General features: G+C 36.0%; 1 protein-coding gene across 1 annotated transcript; it reads left to right on the top strand.

Annotated features, from left to right (window-relative positions):
* Window positions 1-795: 795 nt before the first annotated feature.
* LOC122802083 (transcription factor HES-5-like) lies at window positions 796-3,416 on the top strand. The gene is made up of 3 exons (XM_044071783.1): window positions 796-904; window positions 1,272-1,452; window positions 2,400-3,416. Exons 2-3 carry the CDS (start codon window positions 1,296-1,298, stop codon window positions 2,660-2,662), a joined length of 420 nt encoding a protein of 139 aa, XP_043927718.1. The 5' UTR covers window positions 796-904; window positions 1,272-1,295; the 3' UTR covers window positions 2,663-3,416.
* Window positions 3,417-12,494: the final 9,078 nt, after the last annotated feature.

Here is a 12,494-nt window from a genome sequence, read left to right as displayed (position 1 = left end):
GAATATGAAGCTCCTAGGTGCCACCATTTATTCAGTGCTAATGAGTTTTCATCTCGATTACTTTAGATGTTTTAAGTATGTGATACAGCTTATATGGAATCAGATTTTTGTCTTTCAGACATTTATATATTTATAACTATTATATTAAACATTTACACTATAAACTCTCAAAAACAAAATCATCAGATTATGCTATGCTGATATAATTGCACAATTATACACTGTGTGATGTCTAACTGTCATAGAATGTTCAGATTTTGATTCCCATTGATCGGTAGGTAGATAAAATAGATTGATAGGCAAACAGATGAAAATTTATGTATAATACATGGTGTATACACAGCTATATTTATTTATGAATCAAATAAGGAAATCCTGCATAGAGTTTTAGATAAGAATGTATCTTTTACTTTCAGAGGTTCCCTGTCTAGCATGACCTCACTTTAAGATTACATACCAGATGTCAATATAATGTTATTGATCTGAAATCTTAAAGAGCGGTTCTGGGTTTCTGAGAAGAAGAACTCACCCTTTCCCACATCATGAAATGTCTTTCTGCACTTACTTCCTATTGCCCCAACAGAAGGAACACCTGCCAGTCTAGAAGAAAGCTATTATGCACAGGGAATTCTCCCTTCAGCGTGACACACTTCTATTGTTTCTCTGTACTCTCTGATTGGCTGCAGAGTGTGGGAAAGTAAACAAAATCACAGACCAAAGAGTTTCCCTGCTGCCTGTGATGAATAAATAGAGGCGATCTCCTACCTCATTTTACACACTTTGCAAAGACCACGCTATACTGGACAAATTCTTTCCTGTATAACAGGAGGCAAAGAGAATGGGACATGGTAATCTAGCTATGACTCAAACTGCCGATTGAATAACTGACAAGGAGAAACAGAAAGTAAGTACTAGATATACATTTCACTGTGTGCATTGAAGTACAAACTTTAGATCTGCCAATGACGTTTTCAAAGAGCTTATATCCTTCAGATACAATTTCAAGCTTAAAGCTTTCAACTTATTATTATAATCTACTTTCATGATATGAAAAATAACTTATGATGATAGTTTCAAATACATTTATTTATTTATTTTCATAATGAATAAAACCAATATAATGAAGAAATTTAACTGCCTATTAAACAAGAGAAGCATAAATTGTATTTCTTTATTAGCTTATAATAGTTATACTTGATTTATAATAAGCCATTAAATCTTTAAAATTATACAAAGGTCTCTAAAATGTATCTCTTTTTTTTCCTTTGTAGCTCAGGAAACGACTTGTGGAGAAAATGAGGAGGGACCGTATCAATGGCAGCATTGAGACACTGAGGTACATACTGAGAAGGATGTTTCCAGACCAGAATTCCAGCTCCAAAGTAGAAAAAGCTGATATCCTTGAAATGACTGTGAGCTTCCTGAAACAGAAGGAGCAGGTGCAGAACAAAGGTGAGTCTTGTTTCTGTTTAACAACATCCCTGCAGACTGAATATGTACAGTATATGTTTGTATATAGTAAGAATATTTAACTAGTTTAACTTCTTGTGTGTATGACACACTTGTTAAGTAAGACAGCAAGAGTGTAAAATTGTCTGGGGATGTCAAAATATGAATTACCCAGATATTTTGAAATATCCATTCAAAACAATTTTTAACTGAACATGCATGTAATGATTTTGTATGTTTGGGAGTATGTGTGTGTTTGTTTATGATGAGTGCACATGTAAGGGAGTATAAGGATATGTGTGCCTGTATGAGTCTACGTGTGGGACAATAAATGTGTGCAAGCATGTGCTGTGTGTGTGTGTGTGTGTGTGTGTGTGTGTGTGTGTGTGTGTGTGTGTGTGTGTGTGTGTGTGTGTGTGTGTGTGTGTGTGTGTGTGTGTGTGTGTGTGTGTGAGATGAGTGCACATGTAAGAGGATATAAGGGTACTTGTGCCTGTATGAGTTTCCATGTGTGCAAGTGTTTGTTGTGCACACACACACACACACACACACACACACTGGTGTGTGTGTGTGTGTGTGTGTGTGTGTGTGTGTGTGTGTGTGTGTGTGTGTGTGTGTGTGTGTGTGTGTGTGTGTGTGTGTGTGTGTGTGCGTGCACCTGTGTTTGTGTTTGTTGTTGAGAGTCAAGTGTTTCAAGGACCTGGCAAATGAAATTTCTCAGTCTGAGAAATCATATTTATTTCTTTAAAGTATCATCTGATTCTACATTTATGTGGTAAAATGTGTATCTTAGTTGATTTCACTGCCTATCCCTATAAAAGTAGTTATTTGGGCTTAAAAATATAATTGTGAGTGTACTAATGAGGGAGGTAATGCAAAATGTGGTAGTTCATCAGCTACATTATGCATAAGTCAGTACTTAAAGTTTTTCTTTTTTTTACTTTTTCTAGCCAGAACATCCTTACAGAACAGCTCCCTGCTGGCTTACAAGGAAGGCTATTCCAGGTGTTTACAGGAAACACTCAGCTTCTTCTCACTCCATGAAAGTAGAAAAGAACTTCAAATGAAAGTGTGGGATCATCTGCAACAAGTAACAGTCACTGGGGACATTAGACCCCCTGAATCACCAGTGACACCATCTCCATGTCAACTTTTCCCCCAGCAGACCACCATGAACACAGTTCCACTTATTTGTAGACCATGGCTAATATAAAAAGACTCTATATTTGTGAGTTCTAAAATCAGGGGAAGATATGCCTTTGTAAATGTTCTGTCAGCCTCTCTCAGTAGGAAATCCTGATTTCCATGAAAGTTTCACTTACAAAGTGACTTTACATCATTTCCTTCACATTGAAGGCTGAACCTAATTCACCAAGTGGTGTTAAGTGCTACTTTGGGACATTCAATGTTTTATTATAGTAATATGTACAGTGTATGTACAGAAAGTGTATCTTCTATAGTGAAGATACTTGTTACCAGTGTAGTTACTTCTGTAACTGACAACCAAATGTAGGAGTTAAACTCCCAGGATAAGTACTGAAACATATTGTTTAAATGTAAACTCCAAGATATTTACTGAAACATATTGTTTAAATGTAAACTCCAAGATATTTACTGAAACATATTGTTTAAATGTGTATCTGTGGATTACAAGCTGAATGGGTTCCTTTAGAATGGAGCTCTGTGAATGTAGAAATAAATTAAACATCCTTCATGCTGAAGTATCTTTTAGTGAACGCATGCTTCACAGATTGCAGCCATTCTCCTTCATAATGAAGCACTGTATTCAATTGTTTGACTTTTATAAAGTTATTAACTAGGTATGGGAGATAAATATATTTTCATATGTATATGTCTGCATACATTAAGGTGGCCACGATGGTGCAGCAAGAGGTTCTCTGGTTCGATTCTCGGATAGGGTGCCTTCTTTGAGGAGTTTGCATGTCCTCCCTGTGGTTGCGTGGGTTTTCTCCCACATCCCAAAGACATGCACTAGGTGGATTGGACACTCCAAATTGGTCCTAGGTGTGAGTGTAAGCCTTCTGTGGAAGGTTGGGTGCCAGGCAGGCAACTCAATACTGTAAAACTCCACTGCCAATCATGAGTGGACAGATGATCTGCTGTGGCGACCCCTAACTGGGAAAAAGCCGAAAGAAGAAGAATATGTCTGCATACATTGTGGCATATTCCTCTGTGAGTGACATACAGGATTTTTATATCATTTAGTAATACAGTACATTGTCACTGGACAGAAACAAAGACCAGTTTAATGTTAAGTTTTTACCATGACTTGTTCCACAGCTGTATCAGTTGCTGACACTATGAGCAACGTGTGCTGACTGCAGAAATTCTGTATTGTGAGCTCTGAAAGTTTGAAGTCAAGCATTTGCTTTATCTGTAACAAGAAGCTTTTACAGAATAATGTCTCTGTTGTATATTTCCTTCAGAAATGTGCCTATGAAATAAAACATTGTATTAAGAGCAGCAGTGCGATATTCTGTGTAACTACACAAAACTGTTTCACTTAATTATGAGTCTTGTTTATTTTACTTTTAATTTAACTGTACATTTACAAAATAATGCAAATCATGCTAAATAAATATTTACACATACAAATGTTTATACCGGTATTGTCTTCATTTTAGAAAATCTGGGTAATGAAGTTCATGATACACCCAACTGAAAAATATTAAAAAAAAATGGTGTTTGATGAATTTATACAAGCACTAGTTTCTTCCTGCTGTACTGATATTCCTGTGTACATGGATGTAATAATTCCCTCCATTTATGCCATACTGTTCACACAAACAGAATTGTAGCTACTAGTCCTGCAAATGCAGACAAAGCAGAACTCTGACGATGTGATTGTATTCCTCTATTGCCAGTAATTTAAATTAATTTTCAGGGACTCAGCAATGGTTATAGAAGACAACCTGGTTCCCCGGTTCTGGGAAAAATACCACATCTGCAAGTTAAACCAGAGGTTGCATTTTACCATACTTTCTACACCCAGTTCAAAAGATGCAGTGATGAGTTGAGAAGCACATGCAGTGAAAAGTTGAGTCTCCCAGTTCCCCAGATACATCTGTCATGTTTTGTAGCATTTGATACGAACAGCATGTTGTATCATCTGTTGCTGGAATTCAGGTACAAAGCATGAGACAAAATGTATGAGCCTGCAGATTGTCTCTGGATAGGTAATGAACAACCTGCAAAGTTATGTCATCATTTCCCTATGCATCATGCATTTTCCCACTACGACTATTTTTTTTTTTTTTGGTGATGAATTAATCTTTGGAGCTTAAATGACAACAATGGTAAATCATTCATTTAGTGAGAAATAATTTTTTTTAATTGTATGCAGTAGTACACAATGGGAGTGGATTTACAAAATAATTAAATGAGTGCTATAATATACGTTTTCATATAATTTAGTCAATACTTTCTAAAGAAATAGACTGCATTTGGCTACTATGATAAAGTGTTTCTGTTAACAGAAGAGGTACTGAGTAGGACTCTATTTATTTATAGATTTATTTGCACTCTACTGGTCCCAGTAGGCCAGAAGCTTCTTTTCAGGGCAGACTCACTGTGGTAGTCTCACTGATTAGTGGAAATTTGGCCAAGGCCCCAGTGAAGTTCCCCTACTCTTTTCAATAAATACAGTGGGATCTTTTACATCTGCCAAAGCTACCACCATCTTGAGCAGATATTAAAAGAATGGAAAATACTACATTATGAACTGTAGCACAAAAGTAGACACAATGTGTGTATCATAGCTTGAAAAATTGCAGTGCCAGCTGGGAGATTGCTTCTCTGACTAAGTTGGTGGCAGAGGACCCTTCACAAGGCTACCCCCACACCAAATCCTTTCCTTTCTCTGCCCTCATTCTATCTGTGTGTGTGTGTGTGTGTGTGTGTGTGTGTGTGTGTGTGTGTGTGTGTGTGTGTGTATGTGTGTGTGTGTCTTTCTCTCTCTCTCTCTCTCTCTCTCTCTCTCTCTCACTTTGTCTCTCAGAATCTTTTAAAATACTTGTTCTCAAACATCTTACAGATACCCTCAGTTCATACATAAACAACAAATCAATTCTTAGGTTACCCTTAGTTCATACATAACAGCAAATCAACTCTTAAATTATACAGACATTTACAGCAATGTCTTGGATTGTTTACTATTCATTACAGAATGACCATTCTGCACAGAGTAATGTAATGGGAGGACTAAAGTAAATAAGGATTCTTCGTTTGCTGTTGTTAAATCATGAAACATGAGACGGTCATGGGTCTCGTTTAAGGTCACATTTTGACAACATGGTGGTTTATTTAAACTGGAATGATAATATGATTACTAGAAAATACACTGAGACCTGGTAGTAAATTTATTTAATTATTTAATTTTTCCTTTGTTGACCAGGCTAGTACCTCATCTCTAGGCTAGTAACCTCTTTTCAGTGGAGACCTGAGGTGGTATTTTTACTTCTAGGGGAAAATTGGCCAGGGCTTCTGCAAACTTCCCCGAGTCATCATTTTTCTGTGTGAGACAGATTTTGCAGGAGCACTTCCTGATTCTGTTCTAGGTGCAAAGGTGGCCTGGAGAAATAGGAAAACAGATGGCGAGAGAAGGAAATGATGTAGTGGTGAAAGAAATTGAGGAGAAAGCAAATATTAAGACCACAGAATGGGTGCAGGATTATGAGGAAATATTTCAGAGAAATCTATTTGATGGAGATGAGTCAGCAAATAATAGATGCAGAATTACAACCCTCCAGCTGGGAGGGTTGTGGGATGATTTACTTAAAGAAATGGTGGTGTAGAGTTAGCCAAGAAATGAAGGAGATGTTTCCTGGGGGGACATTATGGAGAAAATACAAAAGGAGGCTGCAGAGACAATCCTGAAGAATAGTGGTGAGATGGCAGAGAAAGTAAAAGAAGGCAAAAGTGGACGAGCAGAAAAGCAAAACAAAAAGAAAAACAGATGTATGTGGTAAGGATTCAAAGTAAAGAAGACAAAAAATGGGCAGGTATGAAGTGTGGGGAAATTTAGTTAAAGCACACGAGGTAAGAGCATTTATTCTTATTAACAAAGAGACATTTTGTGACATTACATTTGAAACTGTTTTTTTCAATGGAAAATTTTCTTGGAGAATATGAAAAAAAAGAAAGACATATGGAATCTTTATGTGATAAAAGCATTTAACAGGGAAACAAAAAATAAAATTCGTGTATAATGTTAAACAGAGGTAGAAAGAGATACCTTGAAAGGACATTTGAAAACTTTATGTAAAGAAGTATTGAACATTGCAAAACTTGATGACAAAAGGGGTTTATGGATTGGTGGCTGTGCATGTAATATTGTGTTAAAAATAGAAAAAGAAAAATTCTACATATGCCAAGCATACAGGCCAACACAGAAGGCCTCTGGCTAACAAAGTTTGCAGATGAACACAAAAAATGCTCAAAAAACATGTTCCATAATGAGGAATATATAATGCATGTAAACAGACTACACACATTAATTCTCATGCTGAGAAATGATATGCATGTGTCGGCACAGAGGCATTACTCTATCAATTACTTGGCTATAAGACTACGTGCTTTTAATAAAGGTTTCAGGGGTACCTTATCATTCAGGCCAGGGGTTTTGTTGGCTGTAAGTCTAGTAATCCACTTAAGCTCACATCTTTCAGTGAAGTTTTCATGAGTATTTTTGTGTTACTTTATGTTTTGATGACACATGCATATCGTTTTTTAGTATGAGAATTGATGTGTGTAGCTTGTTTGCATGCATTATATATTCCTCATTATGGAACATGTTTTTTGAGCATTTTTTGTGTTACTCTGTCTTGAAAGAGCACAGTTCCATTGTATGTTTGGGTTTTAGTTATGCTCTACAAATTTATCATGAATCATTATTTTTAAACTATGCAGTTAATGTATTTTATGTTTTAAAATTATCAAATATTTGTAAGTAGTAGGCTATATTCTTAGTCTTTTAGTGTGAGATTCTTTTACTGAGAATACCACTTTAATGAAATTGAATGAATTAGCTACAGGTTGGATTAATCAGTTGGTTAATTGGTATACTATGGAAGTATAAAAGCAGAACTGCTCTTGTCTTCCAAGTTTTAATGGTCTGAGGAAGCCTGAAGGGGTGAAAGTGCTTACCAGTGCACAAATAAACTTGAGTTTTTATTCCAGTTTGGACTGTTCCTGTCTTCAATACTTGTGTGGAAGGAATTTATATGCTGTTGACTATTTGCAGCCTTTGTTTGCTCCTTTACCATCTTTATTTTACTTTGAAAATGAAATTATGTTTAATGGTAAATGGATTTTGGAAACAATATTAAATAAAATCAGATGGCAGTTAAGGAAAAAGGAGTAGGGGTCTAATGGGGATGAAAATGTAATATGATTGTGTAAACAGATTTGTGTATCTCTATATTTGTTCATTTGCAAATACTTGTAAATATGTAAATCTTTTCTAACTATGAATTATTTTTGTATATGAATAAAGGACCCTACTCTTTTTGATCGGTTCCCTGGAATCATTTACATCCACCTGAGCTACCACCAAATCAAGCAGATGGGACCTTGGTTTAATGTCTCATCCAAAGGATGGCTCTGTCAGGAATTTAATACCCACCTTATGCTCCACTGCAGTGCCAGCAATCAATGGTCCTGGTAGTGGGAATATAACCAACAGACTTTTGCACCAAAGGCAAGTGTGCTATCTGTTGCACTATTAACACCACAGCACACTTAAGAGGTTAGGGTAAGGGGTTGCAAAATAAGCTGTATTAAGCAGACCAGGGTTCAGTTCTGTTTATACTAATTTAAATAACTGCATTATTTAAATATCTGTGGACTGCAGCTTGTCTTTCAGTTCAGTTGTTTATGCCCATTTGGCTTTAATTATGTCATCGCACAAATAATATGAAAAGTGTTGACATGGAACATGATAATAGTATCTGCAGATGGTCTGAAAACAACAAAAATGGAAAATTAATATCTGTACTACAGAGTTGAAAGAGTTATCTTAGTTTATAATATCATGTTTTTAGATAACTTCTGCATCACACTATGAAGGTATGGAAAGAAGTATCCTAGGGAAAACTGTAAGCTTTCCTTGTTTAATGAAATATTTCTTTCAGAGTTTTAGAAGTATTCCTCACAGTTGACATAATAATCTTCTGGTGGTATAAATGAAAGATGAGGCATGCACTAAGACTTATCCAGAGCTGGAGACTCTAAATCTGCATATAGGATAGGAGGGGCCTGTTACAGTTATCTGTGCCCATCTTCCATCAATGGCACTTGCTGTTAACGTATCATCTACCAGCCTTATTTCCCTTTTCACTTCTTACTGCATATCAATCCGATTAACTCTAGAAGCCTTTTATTGCTTTTGTATCTTCATTTTTCAGTACTAGTTCATACTTACCACCAATGCTGGGTGACATATTAGCTTATAGAAGATGCTGCTTACCTGTACAGAGGGTCTTTTCTTATAAATACCACTCAGGTGCCTTCTACCAAAAACATGATATATATATATATATATATATATATATATATATATATATATATATATATATATGTGTGTGTGTGTGTGTGTGTGTATATGTGTGTGTGTGTGTGTGTGTGTGTGTGTGTGTGTGTGTGTGTGTGTGTGTGTGTGTGTGTGTGTGTGTGTGTGTGTGTGTGTGTGTGTGTGTGTGTGTGTGTGTGTGTGTGTGTGTGTGTGTGTGTGTGTGTGTGTGTGTGTGTGTGTGTTTGTGTGTGTGCGTTCTGTACTTAACCATAACTCCTTGTTCCACTCTCCTCCTTCTGGGTATGAATGGTGAAAATCTGTATTTTTTTCCCCAAGGGATTTTGATTAAACAATTATGTTGCATTGCAATTGTTTTGCATCCTGAAATGGCCCTACAGTCTCCTTGACTTTCTGATAAGTAATTACCTTAAATGAGTAACATATTTTCTACTAGACATTGACTGATACGTAAGAGAGACCATTGGAATACCTTTTGTTTGTTAATCACTTCTTTGTGTGTGTACCTCAGTTATCTTCATTACTATTTTATCATTCTGCCCTATCAAGTTTATCAGATATGACAATCTTAAAATAAAGTTGTAGCTTAGCATCTCTCAACTGTTTTGCAGCACTCCTTGTTCCCAGACTGACAGCAATGAAACACCTGTGCCCTATGCTTATTACCTGGGATATGTAGGAGTGCACTAAATTCAAATATTATGTACTGTGGTCTTTATAAACATGACATCTACAGAAAACAAATTCACACACACATGTGCACATACACAACCATTTCCATGCGTATTTATTGATTTGTATTCTGTGTTCCATGTAATACTGACTATGTTCAAGTGATTCCTTTGGGGGTAATAGGATTTCAGATCTAACTAAAGTAATTCAAACTGTTTTTGTAGCAATGTAAGGATAAACCTTGCAGACCAGGGATGAGCCACTTTATGACTGCACAATAACAAATACTACCATTTTTGATAAAAGCAGTATGTTAATTATTATTATTATTAATATTATTATTATTATTATTATTATTATTATTATTATTATTATTATTATTATTATTACAGCCCTCCCTGATTTTTCCCCTCAGAGTTCCAGCATCCTGCTGTGTTGTTATGATAGACAGCAACACCATATAACTGGTATTAATTTACAGGCTATATATTTCCATCCTAACTGCAGCAATAAGATATCCCTTAATCACATTGATTTTTTTCTTTCAAGGGGAGCACTGTACTGTACTTTGAAATGTAGCTGATTTGGCATAGTGGTATGTTGCTCTGACTGTAATGCATAGGGTTCTGGGTTCAAGACTTGGCAGTGAAATGTATGGTGGTAACACAACATTTAGGCCCCAGGGCCATTAGCCTAGTACACACCTATGAGCCCATGATCACTCCAGTGGCTCTACTTGACAGAGGCACTGGGAAGTAACGACGGGTGGCACAATGTCATGGCACTTCTATGGGCTAGGCTTGTAAAGGCCCCAGAGCCATTAGTCTAGTGCACACCTATGAAGAACTGAAACAACATAATCAGTAAATGAAAAAAGCAAGTAATGTGAACTATTACTGCATGAGCACGGAAGTATTTAATGATTTTGCATCGCTCTAGTTTTATTATTAAAACTGGACAAATTATATTTTAATAGTAATTTGTCAATGCTTCCACTATTTATAATTGAACACCAAACCACCATTGATCAGAATCAATGAAACCTAACCCCCAAAACTCAAAAATACTAAAAAATTAACCGTTATTTTTTTTTGAGTGGGGCAATCTACCGCACCACCCAAACCTATGTATATACACCAACCTCATAGTCACACCACATCTAAAAAGGAGAAATTGCCCAGGAAAGAGCTTCACTGCCGATGCATGTTTAGAAATGCCCCACAATTATTTCCAGTGGAAAACAGTATTTGGCGTTCTGATTCTCAGCATCTTGTACCTCAGGAAATTAAGGCTTGATTCACCTGCAGGGTATTTGTCAATACCTTCTGAACAATGAAATTCAAGTAATCGGGGAGCATTTGAAAGGTCTTCATTTTAATACAGTCTTGATGGCAATTAACTCATTCACTACAAAACAAAGCAAAAAAAAAAACCACAGCTTTCAGTCTAAGTTTCCATGAATATTCTTACTTATGTGAAATGATCTCACAAGAATAGTTTATGTACCAAGCTGTGCAAGATGTAAACACTTTTACACTGGAAAGGCTTACTGCAGGCTTCATAACTGAGTGTAAGTGCATTTATATGCTACTAGATAGCATAATGTTTGCAATGTACTACAATGAAATGGCATTTTAAAGTTTGTGCTCTATGCTTTAGAAGCTATTTCTAACACTTTTATGGGAGGAGATGTTGAGACATCTTAGATATTCATTGTCATCATATTTATCACTATAGGATACCATGATTTGTTAAATTTTGTATATCTATACATTGCTGAGCTTAAATTCCACAAGTGTCAGCTGTCTGTGTCACAAGATCCCAATGATCAAAATGGCCACAACTGTTTTCCACCAGAAATCACTGCTGGTGTAGTTTCTACTATGTGCCAAAAAGTGATTGCTTTGTTTTTTGGGTAATTTTTACCTTTTTTCCTTTTTGTGTTTGCGTGATCACAGAGTTGTCAGATGTAAGTTTAGAGGATGTTGGGGGACTTGGTATGGGGTTGTCATAATGGTTAAAGTGTATGCTTCATAATTAATTGGTACAAACTTTAATTCTTACTAAGAGAAATTAGCTAGGCTTAAAATGGCCCACAAGGGCAGCTAGCCTAGTGCTTACCTATGAACCTTACCTATGAATATCAGGAGGTGTGGAGATACTTTTAGTTTGAGTTTTCACCTTCCAGATATTTCTTTCAGGACACAGTTTGCCTACATGGTCATGCATCATAGACAAGCTGCACAACAAAATTTCAAGGTTTGATTCTAGGCTTCTGTGATGCTTTTAATGGACCTGTGGTGTCCTTTCTTCACTAGTGTGATTATATGGTGTGAGTCTGAGAGGAGTAAAAAACAGACTAGTTGAAAAGTTAGAGACAGCCAATAGACATGCAGAGTACATTAAAAAACACATCAGTATAGCTTCTTCATGTACTGAAACTGCAGTTTCTGAAGTAGGGCTAGTGAGTTATTTCAGGACCTTTAAAAGGTATGTCATAACTTCTCAGATACCGTTACTTAACATTCTAACTGCTTAGCAATTGTACTATTGATGACGACATAAAAAATTATTCCATAAAATTGAAAGCTAGTTTGCTTTCTGATGCTTTATTTTTTTTTTTATTTTTTTTTTTTTGCAAGTTTTATTTTCCTATATTATCAGGGAGAATACATATGGGGAGTAAGAATGAATATGTACCTCAATTAATAAATCTAAATGAACAGCTAAAATATTGTGTTCTTTTTGTAAGGCAAAAGAGTTGTGTGTTAGATTGGAACTGTAGTGATATCTGTGTACAAATGATTATTCATCACTTCAAATC

The sequence above is a fragment of the Protopterus annectens genome, chromosome 5.part0 (assembly GCF_019279795.1).
Source record: "Protopterus annectens isolate FY-2018-M chromosome 5.part0, PAN1.0, whole genome shotgun sequence".
Lineage (NCBI taxonomy): Eukaryota > Metazoa > Chordata > Ceratodontiformes > Protopteridae > Protopterus > Protopterus annectens.
Note: the sequence above shows the minus strand (reverse complement) of the source record. Positions and strands in the feature narration are given on the sequence as shown.